This window comes from Pieris napi, chromosome 3 (assembly GCF_905475465.1).
Source record: "Pieris napi chromosome 3, ilPieNapi1.2, whole genome shotgun sequence".
Taxonomy (NCBI): Eukaryota; Metazoa; Arthropoda; class Insecta; order Lepidoptera; family Pieridae; genus Pieris; species Pieris napi.
The window spans coordinates 11,290,443-11,310,535 of NC_062236.1; the positions used below are offsets into that span (position 1 = coordinate 11,290,443).

Here is a 20,093-nt window from a genome sequence, read left to right on the forward strand (position 1 = left end):
TGAGAATACTTGAACATCGATACCATCCATGGACGACAGCACCATTGATGCAAGATATTCAGGTCAATCGCATATATCTCGATTTCAAGTCGGAGAGACCTGTAGCAAGCTTGTGTTTGAAATTGAAACTGTGCTGGAAAAAACTTTAGGTGGAGTAGTAGCCAGTTTGCTAAATTTAACTCTTCAAATTGGTCCTTCTTTAGCGTTCTCTGCCACAGAGGCCTAACTTTTTTAATTTATAGTATTGATTGATTTATTTTTTTGTATTAAGTATATTGTGTAAACCTCAGGTTAAGATGCAATTCTAGATATTACATGTTAATTGCTGTTTTAATATAAACAAAAATAAACTAATTATTAACCATAGTAGATATTTAATTAACAATTACGGTAGATAGAACTTGCGTGATTAGACACATAACACCTTTTAAATATATAAAAAATATCATAATCCAGCCAGTATTTTCCAGGCTTTTTCACGGTGTATGATTTAATCATATAATGAGGCAATGCTATTGTATAATGTCGAGTAAATGAGATTGAGAATACAAGGAAGCCTTTCAGTCAAGGTGACTCTCAATGGATGACGTTTGACGATCATAATGAGGGTATTTAGTAATTAAATAAAACTACCGCGTCATACGGGATAACTTAGGGCCAGTGGCGTAATTGTACCATCTGGGGCCCGTGGCAAATTCTTTTGATGGGGCCCTATCAGTAAAAAATGTCCCGTTGTACTCAGTTTAATTTTAATTAACTTTGAGATTTTCAGCGTACTCATTTACACGTTGTATATATCCCACTTATGGCCATAGGCCTCCTCTCTTAGGCGAGAGGACATGGTCTGTAGTCCCCACGCTAGCTCAATGCGTATTGGAGACTTCACATTCATCCATAGAACATAATATCTCTTGGGCAGGGGCCCTCTTGGTTCGGGGGCCCGTGGAATTTTGCCAGCCCTGCTGCCCTATTGTTACGCCACTGCATAGGGCTATGTATATAGCGAAATATGCGTTTTTAATCAATGAACCTATGTACCAGAGGTCAGTTTGCAATTATGATTGTCTGTTTATCTTTATCAATTAACTAGCTGACCCGGCAAACGTTAGTTTGCATGTATATTATTTATAGGAACCATTTTTTTAGTTCAATAAAAATAACTATGCATCTACTACATATAATAAAATATAGGGGTTGATCGGGTTGTATGTATTTTTAATGCCACAGAGAGTTTATTGTCAGTTCTTCTCTTCCGTTCTACGCCCTTGATTTGAGAACTGGCAGTAAATGTAAAATTAGAAGCATTAATATGTATTTCTTTACTGACGTGTCATAAGTGTACATTATGTTACCTATATGATTAAATGATTCTTTACTTTACATACAAAAACAAAAAAAGGTGTAATAGGTTAGGTTAAGGGTTTTTATTATTAACGATACCGAGCCAGGTTGCCGGAGAGGTGTCTTTAAAAGCTGGACTAGAGTGTGCTAAATGGATGTCCAGTAACTCAGCTATTGGCAATAGACGTGCTGCCAGAGCCTTGAGTAGTTCAATCACTTGCGGTCCAACTTCTTGGGGCTTTGTGGAAAGGACATCCAGGGCTTTTGAGTGAAGAGCAAAGTTGATTGTGTTTCGGAGGTTGTACTGAAGAAATAAAAATAAGAAAACATCTTTTTGATCTTCACCTGTAGGCTCTTGATAAAATCTTGTCAAACTTATCACAAGTTTATTTAAATGATTTTTGATGAGAGATAAAAAAGTTTTAAGTCTCAGATTAATGTATAACTGATAAATATCATTTGTTTTTTCTTGGCGTCTTGGCAAGTAGGCTTAGCTTCTGTGACTGCTACACGCTGTCGACTTTTTGGTTCTAAGGCATGTCGGTTTCCTCACGATATTTTTCTTAAGATTGGCGGAGAGTTTATTGCCAGTTCTTCTCTTCCGTTCTACGGCCTTGATTTGAGAACTGGCAGTTAATGTAAAATTAGAAGCATTTAATGTATATTTAGTGTGTAGTGTGTACATTGTGTTACCTACATGAATAAATGATTTTTGACTTTATTCACCTTACGAGTGTTAAATGCGCATATAAACATTCATCAATTGTTTCACAGCCGGGGTTCGAATCTACGACCTCAGGGATAAGAATCGCACGGAACACTAGGCCAACACTTTTCTTGACAAGACATTATAATTTAGAATTTTTTAACGACAATTTAATAAGCATTTTTACCTGAATAAGAAGAGTGACTCCAAGGTGAACTGGTTTGATTTCCATTTCTTTTAATTTCCGAATAAGGATACGTGGAGTTAGATCATCCAGACTGCCTAGTTGGGAGAGGATTCTCGGTGCCTTAAAATAATGAATTAGGTTAACCTTCATCATTAGAGATAGATATTTAATTAACTATTTTAATAACATCAAGAAAAAGAAAGAAGCAAAAAATACATTTTTTTAAATGTCGCGTATAACAAAAGAATGACAGTGATGGTGGACGGTATCCATCATGAGGAAGGTATATGTAGATACAAGGAGAGCTTAGTTTTGGACTCTTTTGATTAAATAAGAAAGTACCCATAATGTTGTCGCTAAAGTACACCCCTTCAAGACGGCGTAGCAATACTTGTGAGCCCTCTGGCACTATGGGATTTTTTGCCTTCTATCTTATAACAACATTGTGAGATATACTTACCGTGAACATAATGTCATACAATCTGGCGCATGCGTGGAATACTTGAGAGTCTGCCATTTGATCATGCATATCCTTACTTTCAACCGTCATGTAGTATCTGTGGGCGGTGTCGATTCGACTCGTTGCGCTTGAGTTTCTTGGTAAATCCTTAAAAAACCATTAGTTTATTACCGATTTTGTTTTTATTATTTGAGGAAGAGTAGCATTCTGATTCTTATTCGATTAGAAATCGATATTCTTGTAGCAAGTAGTAGCAAGTGTCGGCCTAGTGTGCGACTCTTGTCTCTGAGGTTGTAGGTTCGATCCCCTGCTGTTCACCAATGGACTTTAATGTCTATGTAACACTTCTCGTATGATGAAGGACCGTGTCTAAGATCCAAAAATCAATGACATGTATCAGATAGAAGGCCCTACTATTCTATCAAATTAAAATGATAAAATAAATCTAAGGCCAAGAACCATATAGGGTTAAAGCACTGGATTATTATTATTATTGTCCTTAATTATTTCTAAATAGTTCAATTTACTCTATCTATATACTGACTATTAATAACTATAAAGGATTATTTGGAACTAAATAATTTACAAAAGTTCGGTGGTATTTGATATGTCTTTATCGCTTTGAAAGTAAATTAAAGCATACAAACAGCTTCCTTGAATAAAATTAAGTATTTTGAGTGTTAATTAGTCCTGTCAAAAATGCATGTAATTTTGAAGTTCCTAAAAATTTTATTTGAATGGATTGTAGTTTTATATACATTTACATTTTTATTTTTGTTAAGATATTTCCATAAATAATATATTTCTTTTCCAATTCCTACATATTCATAGGCAAGTTTATTGATAAGAAGATTTATAGTACCTTTGCGATATCGATTAGTTTCATTACAAGGGAAGAGTAAATCCTACGGCTGATGGCATCCGTCCTTCTTGACCTGTAGTTGTCTACTTCGCTGAAAGTATATATGAAGTTAGTAAATTGTATGAGCGACCACCAGCCGAACATAGTATTTCCCACTAATATGACGTCTCATGCAATCGACTATTCACTATTCAAAGTGAATTCTATTTTCAAATCACACCCGCAAAGTAGTACAACCTCGTTTTGAAAGACTTTAGATTACAGAGAAGACAGAAGATTTATATGTATACCAGCTCTTTATTTGCTGTATAGATAAATAACCTAGATACTGATTGCAGCGCCATCTACCGGGCTAATTTGTTCATTCAAATCGGTCCAGCCGTTTAAGAGGAGGTCAGTGACATACACACGTACGGTAGAATTATATATATATAAAATATAACCTTATATATTCGATAAAGACCGCCTTAATGGCATATAAGAGCTAGATATATCTAGCAGGATCTAAGTTTGTTCCTGGTAAAATATTCGTTGTGGGTTGGATGATTATCTCTTCTGTACTTGTCTATAAACAATGATGTTTTCATGAAATTTCCAATAGTTAAATTTCTTACCGTTTAACGATATACTTGATGAGCAACGACATGGTTCTATTTAAGTAGACCTGGTTCTCTTTCTTCAGGTCAAAGAGTAGTTCTTCATCAAACTTTGAGTCCTGTAGTGCTTCTACAATTGTTTTAGCTATCCTTCGATTGTCTTGAAAAAATTTCTAAAATCATTTATATGTTACTTTCATTAATAATTAGGGATATATTTTTTTTCCATCAAAGCAAGTGGCCAGTGTTTTTTGGTATTTAAGAATATACAAACTTTTCGTATTTCAGAATAAACATTCCACCTACGTTCCACCAAATCAGATATAATTTGACGTTATCTTAAAAAAATATCAATTAGTTACACGCTGTCTCATTAAGCAAGCTTGATATATATAATTACGTCCTCTCTACGGTTGATGTTGGCCTGGTAGAAATTAGATGTAGCATGAAAGACAAAACGTTTGTGGCGAGAAAATCAACGTTGTTTTCAAACAAAATTGTTCACAAAGAGCACACAAGACTGTCCGCATAAAGGAAAATGGACATGTTATCTTGGCGGGAAAACAGTTGACATTTCACTTAGTTCTCAAAGCGGTGCCTTGCTCTATGCCTCTGTATTGCGATTTTCTTAGTTTATTTTTATCGGGATTATTATAACATTAATTTCCTTGCAGTTTGGTTTAAATATAATTTACATAGATAAGAATAATTTGTAACGTAACAGGAACCAAAATTTAAATAAAATAAACCTTAAAATAATGGGTTGCTACGCCGTTTTGGTCAGTGAAAATGTCATTTCATTGTGTGTGAACTGAGCTACAAATACTTAGGTTAGGTTAGTTAGGTCTGTCAGCATAGCATAACAATAGCATATGATGAAAGACTGTTTTTAGCTTCCGAGGGAACTTCTTTAATCTGTAATGGATTCGTTAAGATCTGCCCCTATACAGAAATATCATCAATCTACCTAAAAAAACAACATCTATTTTCAATTCAATAATTTCCCCTTACTCTTAGTAAAAATCAATTTTGACTTATTGAACTCACAACGGTCTCAAAGCGCACAGGGAACTAATTCCTTTTCGGATTATAGACTAAGTAAGTCCGGATAATACTAGCCTGTCACACGGGAATGGTATTTTAAGAATTTCTAGAAATTTCCTTTATCAGATTTTAAAATCTTATTGAAGTCTAAAACGTCACTGCCTATTTAACGTATCGAAAACCTTAATTAATTAAACTGTCACATAAATTATTAAAGAACATTAAATAAAGACACTTTATTTGCTAGTATAAATTAATTGAAGCATAAAAAAGAAACCTCTTGTGGATTGCCGCAAACATTTGTGAAAATTGCCAACACAACTATAAAACAAATTGGTTCCATTGCAGCTGCAATATTCACTTTACAAACATAAACATTTTACACACGGAATATAGAATGTACTCGAAAATGTTCCAAATACCTATACTCTAGCCGCTTAAAAATGTATAACTTAGGACACGTATACACTAGATAACATTGAATATATGCTTTAAAGTGGTTTAATTTATATGTTTAGCTGTTTTGAAAGTAAATATTGAATATTTAATTCTTTCGAGATCATTAAACAAACGCCGAAATTCTATCAAACACATCTTTAAACTTCTTAAGTCCTAGTAGAGTAGCTAAAACCTAACTAGGGAAAATTTAAATATAGAATCAATCAATCAAATTTTCAAAGAACGAATCAGGCCAACTTTTGATTGGTCTAGAGACGTTTTTAATAACAATTGACTGTGTAAAAAAACCACAACGTCACAACAATCTAATAATACTTACTTTGATTAAGAAAGAATTTGTTATATTTAGAATTAGAAGCCCATTTTTAAACCCCAAAAGGAAAAAAAGCCTTGTACATGCTCCCTTTCATTGTATTTATAAGATGAAAATTGAGCGATGTAATAAAAAGTGATTGTTTTTATGACGTCATTGTTCAGGATTTCGGAATGTTTTGTGAAATTTTGAGGTTATGTTTCCGCTGTGGTTGAGAGTTCTAATAGCGCCTGAATTGCCTGAAGGCTTGTTGGGGTGAATTTTCCCCATTTTAGGATGCTTTCAACTTGTAGGCCAGTTATGATATCCTGGTTATTGTATACGAATTGATCTTACTGGGGATTAAAGATGCGCCAATTTTATTTTACTGTTTTTTGTGTATGGTTCGTTAACGTTTTGTTTTTTTAACTCACAAGTTTTTTGCTGTCTTCTGCGCTTATATTCTTGTAACATTTTTGTTTAATTTTAATAAATTTCTTATGATTTATAAGCAAAATATACTATCAAAATATAATTTATAAGCAAAGTGGTAGCTGTACCGTGTGTGTATGTTATAAATGGTCTTAAAGCAGGAAAATATTTAATTTAAACATAGAAAGATTTCTTTTAAAAATGACTTTCAAACTAAACCACTTTGTGGTCGAAGTTATTTCCAATGAAACTATTTCTAAGTCTTGGCAGAAGAAGCATCGCTTGAGATATCGTCGACTTAACCATTAATTCTGTGCTCTGATCGTATAAATAAAATGTCCAAATGTAATCCTAGATTCTACGATTTTCCTGGATTTATTTACGATTTCCGTGCGGAATGACAAATGAAATTTGTATATTTCGTGCCGATTGCAATAAATCGCAGGTCGTAAAGTTAGATTGCCTGCAATATGATGCTAACCTGCACACGTTTATTCTGCCCTGGTACCTAGTTGTTTTTTATTTCGGTTCAAAAATAACTTTTCGTGCATAACTTAAACTTATAAAAAATGAATTTATTTTATGCCGGGCTAACTTGACGGGCTTTATTTACAAAGCATTTTATTAGTTTTTTCAAGGAACAAAATATGTATATAGTTTGGTATTTTAGTGTCCCAATATTTATTATGTGTATTTTTTTGTTACGAAGCACGCAGCAGTTATTGTAGATGTGTAGACAAAAAAAAATATTTAGCCATGTATGTATGTATATATATACTCGTAATAATATAGCTAAATGATTAACTTGTCATGGTTTATATAATATATAAGGTATTAAATGTTATACTCGTATAATACATAGTGTAAAGAGGTAGCATAAATTCATGTGTGGAAATCAACAAATAGTACAATAGTTCAAACTTTTATATTGTACGTGAAATATTTTCAATACAAAATATGTAGGAACGATACGGTCTGGGGAGTATAAAATGCTCCGTTATCCGCAATATCGGAGAACCGAATTCAATTTCCGCTATTTTCCGCTATACTTTTTGACAGGCATTTTACGAAACATATCTTTATGGAAAAAAAACTATACCAGCTTGAAGGCTCCATGTGTCGATTTTACAAAAAGGTTCTTGTGATTTTCTTTTCATGTCTTCTATCTTTAAGTTGTAAGATAATTAAATTTGTTAAGGCTGTATGTAAAAACATAGATCTAACCGGTAAGAGACCCAAATTTTATTTAGCTTAAAAAACTGTGCTTAAATAGCTATGACAGATATTGTACAATGGTAGAATCTCATCTCAATTATAAAGTTATACCAGTCTGTCACGAACAAACAATCTAAATGTAAAATGTAGTTGTAACCGAAGTCATCAATTCCCAGGAAAGCGATGCGGATGTTCGAACAATGTTAGATCAGGGCATATATTTTAGGAACGCATTAAAGTCTCGTGAATACTAGTATCGAATGTCAATATCTTCAATTTACAAGCGTTCTAAAACAATTTATTATTTTTGGATATGTTTAACTGGTTTGAATGAGGTTAAATAATGTAAATTTGCGAGCATGTTGAAGAACAAACGCCTTTTTAAAAAAAACTATTTTATGTTAAATTCAAATGACCAACTACACGCAGGTTGTTCGCACCAAGCAAAATTAGGCCATGTTATGTGCGAAAACTAATACTTATTCGCTTTTTGTCAAATTGTGATGACGCACTGATAGAAAGACAAATTAGGACTTTAAGTTTAGATGTAACCTATCATAATATGACTGATTTAATATCAGGGTTAGACCAAGTGCTGCCTGTCCTTGTAGCAATACTGATGAAGAGACGGTGTTACATGTTCTGACCGACTGTCAAATGTATGGATTTTTTATGGAATTTGCTATAAAGGTTATACAAAAAGTTGTTAAAAGAAATAGGTAGTAGTAGTAGTGTTTTATCATCCGCGTTACCAATACCATTTACGTAAGTTATTTAATACCTCCGACAACATACAACAACAAAGTCGGGGAATGATCTAGAAAATAATAAAAAAAACATGGATAAGTACATCAAATAGGAATGATATAGACAAACAAGAGAGACTTTAGTTACAGTAAGACTAAAAATTTTGATAACAGACGTGTGTGGCACTTAAAAATATACTCTACCCTTGCCCTCGACTAAAAGACGGAGAACACAGAAATATATTCACACAGCGAAAGATGGAGATTAAGAGGCTTATACCGCTTCAATATGTTGTAATCCCTACCTCAAATAACCGTGAAGGTTGCTCTAGAATTAGGCAACTAGTCTTATTTTTAAAAGAAATGTTTTATCAAGATTCATCGCGTAAAATGTTACTACTTAATATTGTCACCACGTTGCAGTTTAAACAATGTAAAGCGTTCTTGATAGAAGAACGTCAAATATAGGTTGGGTCAACGTACTTCACGTTAGTATTTTTGAAAGATACCCGCATAAAGCGTCTCTTTAGTTGTCGTAGGTACTCGCTAGATGGCGAAGCTTGCGCGCTTTGAGCGTGGCTAGCCGCTAAGCTGTCACAACCACCCGATGGGAAAGACGTCCGGAGGGCGCCCCGACGCAGGAGTCCGCGCTCAGAGATTCAGTAGTCGCAGGTGATTTCATATCTTTCATGTGGGCTATGGAAAGCATATGAATATGCATGCGCGAAATACTGAGCTTTAAATGTGACTTTTAGCAGTTTTCTATAAATATTCTGGCTGTCTATTAATCGCTTTTTTAAATTAATAATTTATCTTCTTATATATTTTTTTTGCTTTAATAAATTATAAGAAATAATTTGAGGTTTTATTTATATAAATAGTCCGCTTTTAGAGGCGGGTTTCAAAAATATCGGGGCATTTGATAGCTCATGAACAATTCGTTAGCAAAACTTGCTAAAATAGTAAAAAATCGGCACTTTCATTGAATTCTATCAGCTAGCTTTACAAGTAGAGATTTTATAATACATACAGTCCTCTATCTTAAACTATAACAGATACAGTCGTTATATTTAAAGTATTAACAGACGATCGAACTTGGTACGGGCCCGACAGCGGATTCCGTACGCTCCATACCATATCCGTTCGTCTGGAGAGTTGTCTGCCGAACATTATTATTATTACTTCGTGTTCGCTCGGTCCGATGGTTTGCACATCGAATTTGGTCCGCTCCGTACCAAATCCGCGAGTCTGTACACTCGGACCGGACAAACGCACGGCAGTCACGTTTGAAACATTCTGGAGGTAGCACGTGCGTCAGCGCATGTTCGCACTATGGCGGAGATTTTAACAGAACACGAAGTCCTTGTCGATGTTTTGGCACTGTATAAAGACTTTCCGTGCTTGTGGGATACATCACATGAATTGTATTCAACTTCATGTGACTAAATTCATCACGGTTTTTAAAAAATGTTTTTGCTCACTCCTTTCTTTTTTTTCATGATATTTGTGGCGGCATTACTGTTGTCGCAACAACAATCGCAATTTTAGCGCGCTTGGATAACGTCGGAGGCATGACGTCTGAACTGTGTACACGCCACGCAGTTACTGCGAGATCCGGCCGTGTGTTGTGAGTAGCGGATTTGGTACGCCATACCAATCCGCTATCCGGTCCGTACCAAGTTCGATCGTCTGTTAATACTATTACATTTAACCCCTTATTTAAAATTCCATAATTCTAATGTCACACTCGCCACGATTTTTCACGTTTTTCCGGTTTCTAACCGAGAAACAATTTTATGGGTCAAATTAAGCATTCGAAAAGTTGTAAAGCTGTTTTTACTCTTTATTATAAAACAATATTCTAAACACTTATATGCACAAGCTTTATGTTTCTATTTACATTCAATTACTTGTAATCTAGATTTTTTAAATTTTAGATTTACATATTCTTACTTATTACCAAATACACTTATATACACGTAGCTTCTGCTAAGACTTAGTTGCCGATATCTTTCCTCAATTTATAGTCTTCTCGTGCATTTACTCCATTAATGAGTCATGTGTTACGTATGGCTATGGTATAACTAATATATTGTGTGAATGTCGTCTATCAGTACCCTTTGTCATCGAACGCTCATAGTAAATGAACAGTTCATGTGTTTATACATAATGTATGTGTATGCTATGTATCCAGTCAACAGAGCAGTGTTGGCCTAATGGCTTCAGCGTGCGACTCTCATACCTGAGGTCGTAGGTTCGATCCCCGGCTGTGCACCAATGGACTTTCTTTCTATTTGCGCATTTAACATTTGCTCGAACGGTGAAGAAAAGATTCGTGAGAAAACCGACATGTCTTAGACCCAAAAAAACGACGTCGTGTGTCAGGCACTGGAGGCTGACTTACTTGCTTATTAGATTTAAAAATTATTATGAAACAGATTCAGAAATCTGAGGCCAAGACCTAAAGAGGTTGTAGCGCTACAGATTTTTTTCTTTTATGTATCCATTCAAAGTCAAATAGGATATTAATTTACGTGGCTAAGCAGAATAGCTATAGCTAGTTATGCTGTAGTTGGCGGTTATGACGGCAGATCTTGCGGGATCATGATAATATAATCCTTGTTATAGCTTAGGACAGACACCTAAACGCGCTAGATAATTGATTGATAAGGACGTACACGGATTTCAGACGGAGCTTGGTAAAGATAGAACATGTTCTAAAGGCGAAGAGTTATTTTTAGTAGATGGTTCATTAGCGAATTATTTCTAGTTCAAGGTCTGGATTTAATCAAGGTATGTGTAGTTTCGTGGTAGGTAATAATAGCTACAGACGCTACAATCGATAAACGAATAGATCTGCTGAATTCAGATGTAATATGCATCATGATCGTATAGAAGACTTGCGACTTTTACAAAACGTGAAACTTTCTTCTTAATTTTAAGGTTAAATTACATATTTGTTTCATGGCGACTTGGCTTGCACATATGATGATGCATAATAAAAAAAAATACAGATTTAGTACCCTATGAATAGCGTTTTTTTTTTAAATTAAATGTTACAACGTAATCCCAAGTAATAGATATGCGGGTGACTAGTGTCCTCATGTCTTATTTGGATGAAATTTCTAAAGCCTTATGATGTTTAAATTATTAAATGAGTCAGACGCTAATATTTAATTTTTTGTTAGGGTTAGACTATGCAGAACAATCAGAATGAGATTTTTATACATTGCAAAAACTCTTTAAATAAATATACCTATTTCTGCATTTTATAATTATTAAGTGATTTTGCTGAATAAATTGTAATTAAAAACGTGTACCTTTGTAACTAAAAACATCGTCATTTGTAGTAGTTTGGTAAAATTATCCTTCCCACCAGAACCACAATAGCTCTCAATGTTTGAATTTCGCTTTCAAAGAACTTGATAATTGCCCATTAAATTATATAAACACCATCAGATCATACCATTCGGCAGACGTTTGACCGAGTTCCCGATATATTTCTGAGTCACCGGTTATCACATACAAAGAGTATTTTTCTAAACAAATCAACGCAGTTGTTCTGCCGTCAATCTTCTTCGGATGTTGACACGTGGGCAGCTTTTGACAGCGTTTACAATCTTTATTTATATAATATCCGCTTTAAACTCGGTTATTGTGTTAAATTTTAATGTAAACGAACATCGTTTAATGCTTTGTAGGTATCAGGCGTCGATCTCGCTGAAATAGAAAAGTTGCGAAAGAAAGTTTTACGGGATCACACTAGGCGTAAAACTACGGCCATGACCTCTTTTAAAATGCCATGCGTTTATAGTAAACAAGGAAATTTAATGAGGTGTTTAACTATAAAGGTTCTGTGCAATACATTAATCAACACAAAGTGGACACTTTGGAGAGTATCCAAATTCGATTTTTGCTGGTACATTAATGTGAAAATCGATGTTCCGTGGGATTTGAGAAACGTTGCGTTATTCATTTTTTAAACTGTTACTGCCAACCTACATCAAGAGGTTAATGTTGCGTCCGTTTGTAATTTAACGAGAATGTAAATAATCATTTTATTGTAGCGATCGTTCAGGGCCCAATTAATTTGCGTATAACTGTCGTGTTGAAAAGAAATATTTCGTCGGTTGATAAAATGCGTTGGTTTATCTGTGAATCTGTACTGGTGTTCTGGATTTTGTGTTTTTAGTTCTCACTGAGGCTTAGCTCGAGCGGCAGTTAATCTTCGCGCTCTAAACTTTCGTTACCACATTTTATTTGAATTCGCGCCATTGTTGGATTTCGTTATCATTTGTTTGGTGAGTGTTGCAAGTCGCATGCCTGGGTCATATTCCTCAATTTTTGCATGTTTCGTGCTCACTCAAGTTTAGTAAACGACGAACTTTTGAACCTATTTTCTTCGTATTGCTTTATACAGTTAAAAATTAAACCTAATATTTTACTTTGACATATACTTTTGCACGTTTCAAATCATTGCATTGTACTATTCGCTTTTTTATTAAGTATTGCATGCTATTAAAACATTTTATTTTAATCCAAAGTAATTGTGATCCTTTATTGTAATGTGTTAGTGTTGCCACTTCTCCCTTATAAAAATCAGTCAAATTGCACTCCTTTAACTAAACTATTCTATCTCTTCCTCTCAAATTGTGTTTATGCTTTAATAAAAAGAGACAAATGACTAGTTATGTTTAATTGGTGCAATTGGCCTGTTTTTATGAAACAAAACTACAGTTTACATTTCAGAGTATTTTGAAGGCATGATTATAATTATTCAAATATTCATACCATTTTATGTTTCGTTTATGTCACAAATATGCATCACATCACGTCATCCTATGCCTTTGACGAGACTTAGACTACACTTTCATATTGCGTTTTAAAACCAAATATAAAGCATTTAGGTAAAGCTTCTTTAAGGGATACACAGATGAAAAATTTATATAATTTACATAGCTAGCGAATACTTTTAAGAAATTCTGGCCAGTGCCGCTGTCGTTTCAAAGTTCGACAGTGTGATTGTCGTTAATGAAGTTTTATTTAACAGCCTAGTACTCTCGTAAACAAAACTCTAGAAATTACACAAATCAGGGACCAAGCCTTATATATTAAACACTATTGCTTTTACAATAATGATAAAATATATGAATGAGATTCCTCTAATAATTTGTAGTTTTTCATTATAACTTTTTAGTACTTCTTAGCTTCTCTAGTAAAATAGAATTTGTTCTAATTCTGATGTACAAACTGATCTAATATTAGCCTGATCGAAGGCTAGTTTTGAAATAGAAATAATTTAACAATAATTGATGGTTCTACGCTTTTCTACCATTTATTAAAGTAGTTCAATTTACATATATACAGTGTAAACTCTTTATAACGAATTTCAAGGCTGTTTATGACCTCATGTGTCTTTCTTACGTTATAGAGAGTATTTCGTTATAACGAATGATTTATAAAGATTTTACACTGTATATAATATATTAGGTATATTACATTGTCGACACTGCTTTATCAAATAAAAATTAAATATACCTAATAAATTGAATTTTTACATCAGGATTAGCATTTTTCTTCGATGGTGTTGAAATAATGTTATATATGTGTGTGGCAGAGAGTCAGGTGTTGCGTGGGGGCGGCGCGGGCGCGGTGTGGGCGGCGCGCGGGGGGCGGGCGGCGCGTGGCGGCGGCGTGAGCGCGCTGCACACCCGCGCAGGCCCATGGAGATCCTCACCAGCATCTACGCGCTTCTCGCTGGAGGGGTGAGTAGGCTTAACTATCTCTAGTGAAAAAAGTCAATTGACAAAATTATGACCACAAAAAAGCCAAATAGTTTTTTTGTTGACTGCACATTACAACATAACGGCACAGAGCACCTACACAGCAGTTGGCTAGGGAGATAGTGCCAGTAATGGAGATTTTTCATCCTTTTAACTGGACACATAATTATGACCACAACAAAGCGAGATAAGAAACAAATTATCGTTTATGAAATACATATAAGACAGGCCCAGCATCCAACCCAGTGTTTCCTAACGTGGGGCCCGCGCCCCACAGGGGGAAACATTGATTGTTAAGGTGATATTATTTGATAATTATTTGGAAATTGAAATTCAGTTTTTCAATATGTTTTGAAAATTACTTATTTGTCCAATAAACCTATCCTCTTACTCAAGTAAGAGTTTCTTAAGTGAAAAATTCAATTTTAGCAAGGCATAGGGGGGGGGGGGGGGGCTGCCTCAAAAAAAGGTTTGGAAACATTGATCTAACCGCTACTCGCTGGAGGCTTTAGTGTATTTAATAATCTATGTTCTGATAAATTAGTACCCCTAAAGAGCTAACTATTTACACTCACTGCATAAATCCTAATACTATTACAACCCAGCATCTACGGTCTAAGTATGTGTTAAGTGTCTACACAGTAAATTGTCACTGTAGACCATCGAGGCTGCGTAACACGGCAATCTTTTTGCCTTGAAATCAATGACAGAAATCTAAGATAATCTTCAGAATTTTTGTTAGACACCTAGAAATAAATCTAGAGTCTTCGAATCGGCCCAAGAGTTTGCCCATTGAAAGTTAAGCCCACGAAGAACAAAAATCTATTATACGTCGATTGAAATGACAGAAAAGATATTTAAAATGTCAAGGACAATAATAATGTGGTGTCTTTTGTCTCTGGTTTTCGAGGTTGGCCAACCGCGATTTGGGTAATCATAATGGGTATTTTTGCCTAACTAAGCGTTCTCTTCTATAGAATGGAAATGAAACTTTGTAAAATTTTAGGTTTATTTTTATGCGTTACATAACTCAAATTTTATTTGGATTCCTACAAACAAAAATTAAACAGATTATTTAAGAATAGTAAAACAAAAAGATAATCTTTGGCAGATGAAATCTAGGTAAAAATACACTTAGCTGAAATTACGAATTTATTCAGTCTACAAACAATTATTCAATTAATGATATTAATTTTTTATTGAAAACCTTATGCACATCGTTAAGTATGTATACGTATTAAGTATATACTTTCTAAAAAATCTGTCTTCAACTTTTTTGCCCGATAAGGGGGTCCGGTGCCACATACATATTGGTCTATCTTCAAACAGCCCTCTTTTGCTTCGAGGGTAAAAAGGTATTAACAATTTTCTGATATTTCAGCAAGGGATAAATCCCAAAATCGACTCAATAGCATTTCGCTTACACTGTGGAGCCACAACGGCAGCATTGCTTGCTGCCAGCGCAGCTCTAACAACACGCCATCTCGTGGGCAATCCTATAGATTGCATTCATACAAGGTGAGTGACATTAGTGCAAGCTGCAGAGACACTACGTAGTTTTATAGTTTTAAACTAGATGGCGCTATTGTCAACTTTAAATTTAATGGGTTTGTACGAGATAATAAAACAGAATTTCTGTTTAAATGTAAATGTGTAAAAAACTCCAATATTAACGATAATGAACTTTGTCAACTCAATGTAAATAGCTTTAAACTATAGCTTATTAATGATTTCTCTTCCATATAGAAATTTCTTAAATCGTTGTAAAGTGCCAGTCAATTATGTAGCTCAAAACATAAATTTTATGATCAATGTAAAATATTTTAGGATGGGTTATAAAACCTTTTTGTTGCTGTTGATGTAACCACCAATTTATCACTATCGAATGTATATTTTTTGTTTTATTATGTCCTGGTATCTATTTGACTTAAAATATAATTAAGGTAATATTTTTCCGCTCTGAAATTACATGCAAATCTGCTTAGCCATGTTAAATGAGCAGGATTAGAATCAGTCTGTATAAACATTATCGTGAGATTAATTGTCATGTTGTTTGCTAAACATTTCCCTGTACATTTTTTCCTGTGTCTAAAGTAAAATCAAATTCCGAAATTTCCGTCACTAATTTCATTAATTCATTTTAAGAACTTTAAAATGCTTTGGTATATTTTTCCTTTTACTTTGAATGTTACCTAATTAAGCTAGTAAACAGTTCCACTTTAATTTAGTTTACAAAGGTGTACTAAATAATTGCAAGCAATTAAAGTTAAAAATGAACACAAAACACTATAGCAAAGTAATATTTATGACAGGGACATACCAGAAGACGTACTGAACACCTACTGCTGGATACATTCAACGTTTACCGTAGCTGGTGAAGCTGGTGCCTATCCAGGTGTCAGGAGTTCTGGAAACTCGCCACGACGCTACGGGAAGTACTACCAGTGGGTGGCTTTCACGCTCTTCTTGCAGGTAAGTTCGCTAAATTCCATTGGTTCGTGCTTTATACACAATTTCCAGGGCGATCTACTGATAGTAAACTACTTTAGTTAGTTTGGAGATAATAAGGGGTAAAGAGTTTAGCAAGATACCAAATTATGAGGATGCAGTTTGAATTTTGGCAAACGTCGATGGATAGAATAAAAAATTATGTTTTTAATTCACATTACTAATAATGTATTAGATTTCGATCAGTCTATTAATTATCAATCAATAAACACTCCATTTTTTGCGTAAACAATTTGCCATGACGTTCGCGTACGTATTGGTTATTTTTGCTTTTGTTTAGATTATAAAAATAATACTTAAAGCTCTAGCTAAAATTATAATCAAAGGTAAGTATTAAAAGCTGGCTTACGCCACTAAATTAAGCTAGAATATCGCTACAAGACGTGTTTGTTTCCGACAACAAGAAATACGTAATTCATCAGTTGTTTGAATATTATTTTACAACATATCGCTATGAATTTGCGAAATAAGTAATTTATTGGTCTCCGGGAGACAATCAATCATATAGTGCAATTATTGAGTGTCTTTATAATATTATTTTGAGTGGTTTATTGATCGTAAACATACTTTGCTTTTCAACATGTATAGTCATTGGTTTTCTGGGGCCTTTTACAGGCAAAAGGTAAGTTGGATTTGTAAAGAAAAATGTTAGTAACTTGTCCAAAATAAAGGGTATTAAGTCTTTGGCAAAATATTTAGATCTATTTGTATATATATGTGTAATGAAGTCTTTAAAACAAATGAACTCAATGATCAATCTGTATTTATCACTCCTTAACTTTGACTATGTTTTGTTTTCGAAAATGCTCGAAAATAATAGAAAAATGTAAATATTTTGTATTGAAAGAAATATCTCATATATATAAGCATAAGCTTTAAAGTACCTACTACTTCCGTTCGATTATACAAAGAAAGATCGATTTTTTTATAAAAACAAAACACAGTCAAGGGTTATAGACTAATTCAAACGCAGACGAAGGAAGCCTTTAGATGTGAATGTACACTTTTATTTTGTATACATTGTAACCGCAGACTTGATATTGTATCTGGATTACTGCAATAGGATCGTATAGTGTTTATTCAAGACCTGTGCTTTCAGGTTTTGGTCCTGTATAAATGTTCATAATTTTGTGTTACATAGAGTGGTTTTCATTTGACAGTACAGTGGGATTAAGAGGTGATACGTCGTCCTCTATTGTCTATAATAGAAAAACCTATAGTCTACAGACGGTATAGATGCCTCTTAGTTTACGATTGAATTAGGCAAGTATAAAACTGAAAAACCTTAACTAATAAATAGACCTTCCATAGATTTAGATTCTCGTTTAAATTACTTAACCTATTTATACAATTGACCTGTACACATGTTATAAACACAAAAAAATACTTAAAAATAACATCTAATTCATAAACCATTCTAATCTATATAAACACACAAAATATATTTAATCAATATCGGTCCAGCCGTGATTTACAAACACGCACAGAAGTTTTATTTAATTTATAAAAACATAAAGGTATAAATATAGTTTATAAAAAATTGTCTGCGCTCTTGGTTAGCTAAGTAAATTCTCAGTCCAGACAAACGATAAATCTTGTGAATTACACTGAATTACACAAAGCAAAGAGCTAACTCTACAAACACTTTACAAATTTTAGTCTAAGTCTTTTAGAACGGACTTTTATATTATTTTATTACATATAAATAATATTGGCGGTGACTCACACAACACTTTTGTTTAAATGTACTGATTGGTTTTTGATGAGTCAATGCTCTCAGCGCGGCTTCTCTTGCACGAATGTATCCAATTACTTATGAAAGTGAATATCATCCCTACAAAGACTTAATGTCTTAATCCTTTTACGGTAAGCGAAAAATAAAAATGCTTAATGTTTATTTGAAAAGAATTCGCCATTTAAGTGATACAGGTAAAACGACGCGATTCCTAGCACAATTTTATTTAAAAAATAATAATAGATCAGTCTTAATAATATCGTTGATTTTAGAGTTTAATTATGTTTATAGGTAACGTCAATTTTACGTTAATGTTAGATGTGTCTTTATAAAACACGTCATAAATAAATTTCTTCTATAAAAGGTAACGTAAAGTATAAAATAATTATATTGTTTGGCACATTGCAATTCAAAAAACACTTTGAATTTTATTATTTATCGTAATTATGCAGCTAACCTAAATTATATATGTATATCTAACCAAAACTTATACTGAAGATGTAGTCAAAGATAAAATATATAATTAGACACAAAAAGGTACAAACATTTTACAAAAAAGGAAAAAATCTATGAAAAATATTAAATACCTTCCACTACCTAATTCGGCTGTGGTATGTGATGGTGTGAAAGTGAGAGTATGTACGTGAGGGGGTGTATGTGAGGTGTGCTCATGGTGTGATTTAGCGCTATGGATATTCTCTATACTCCTTTGAAGCATATTCCGTGATAGCTCAAACAAGTCAAGGCTTATATGGTCGTTATAATATGTAAATAATTTGGGTTTGAACTTTGAACCCATCTTTGGGTTTTTGAAGTCCCTTCATGAGGAACGCATCGACCCCTAAACAATCCTAATACTAGGAATTAATACAAAAATTTCCTTGAGAAAATAAAGTAAATGTATATTGCGAAAATTTTGGCACAATCACAAAAACGATTAAAACAAACGACACATGGAAGGCAGTCGTGTAATGAGAAGTAATGACTTTAACATGTGGCTTCAAAATAGGACGATATGTCATATTGACGCGTGCCCAGGTGCACCCATGCTGGAAAATTGATGCAAGGCATATGCTTACAGCGATTAGATAAGCTGGAGCCGTCTCGAAGGCCGAACTCCAACACAATGTGTCTAGATTAATGTGTATATAATACTAGTTAGACCAACGCCCAACAGATAAATCTATACTGAGATCAGTGGATAGTTAACAGATCTATATAAATTGTAGTTGAATAATTTAATACGTATTACGTTCATTACGATCTCAGTCTTATCAGTGGGTAGCTCATGCCTGAGAGTTTTGGTCAGCAAGGAGACATCTGGAACGGAATCTGTTTTCACCGGTTTCTATCCAGTGCCTCTCTTACGGTGAAAAGTTTTGAAGACGATGAGTCTTTCACTTGATCGGTCCATCTGGCCACGGCCTATCACGATACTAAAGATTTGTATTTAAAGATCGTACCAACATATGCTTGCTATTTGTGTCAAGTCTAAAAGAACCCTATTAAAAATATTATAAAGATGGTATTATTGAAAAGGAATTGCTGGATTTATACACTGAAGCACTGAATAAAGCTTGGTCTGAAATACATTTGATTTTGACATTAAGTTACTTACGGCCAAAATGAATAATGTATCCTCAATCTAAGATTATAAACAATCTTGGATTGATTCATATCTAATGACCGATATCCAATCTGCATGCCATTATAACAAATCTGCTATC

General features: G+C 33.9%; 2 protein-coding genes and 1 long non-coding RNA gene across 3 annotated transcripts in view; 2 read left to right on the forward strand and 1 right to left on the reverse strand.

Moving 5' to 3' along the window:
* Nucleotides 1–8,911, forward strand: part of LOC125063575 — a 35,430-nt gene extending 26,519 nt beyond the window's left edge. The window contains exon 3 of the long non-coding RNA XR_007119534.1: nucleotides 8,871–8,911. This is a non-coding gene — a long non-coding RNA (uncharacterized LOC125063575). The remainder of the gene's footprint in view (nucleotides 1–8,870) is intronic.
* LOC125063574 lies at nucleotides 1,403–5,615 on the reverse strand. The gene is made up of 6 exons (XM_047670084.1): nucleotides 5,474–5,615; nucleotides 4,171–4,325; nucleotides 3,557–3,647; nucleotides 2,695–2,841; nucleotides 2,235–2,354; nucleotides 1,403–1,645 (listed from the first exon to the last, which is right to left on the reverse strand). The coding sequence occupies exons 1-6, from the start codon at nucleotides 5,537–5,539 to the stop codon at nucleotides 1,415–1,417; spliced, it is 810 nt and encodes a 269-aa protein (XP_047526040.1). The 5' UTR covers nucleotides 5,540–5,615; the 3' UTR covers nucleotides 1,403–1,414.
* Nucleotides 8,912–14,003: 5,092 nt separating the features above from the next.
* Nucleotides 14,004–20,093, forward strand: part of LOC125063573 (innexin shaking-B) — a 75,305-nt gene continuing 69,215 nt past the window's right edge. The window contains exons 1-3 of the mRNA XM_047670083.1: nucleotides 14,004–14,105; nucleotides 15,505–15,641; nucleotides 16,436–16,595. Of these exons, the coding sequence (XP_047526039.1) occupies nucleotides 14,064–14,105; nucleotides 15,505–15,641; nucleotides 16,436–16,595 (339 nt within the window). The 5' untranslated portion in view covers nucleotides 14,004–14,063. The remainder of the gene's footprint in view (nucleotides 14,106–15,504; nucleotides 15,642–16,435; nucleotides 16,596–20,093) is intronic.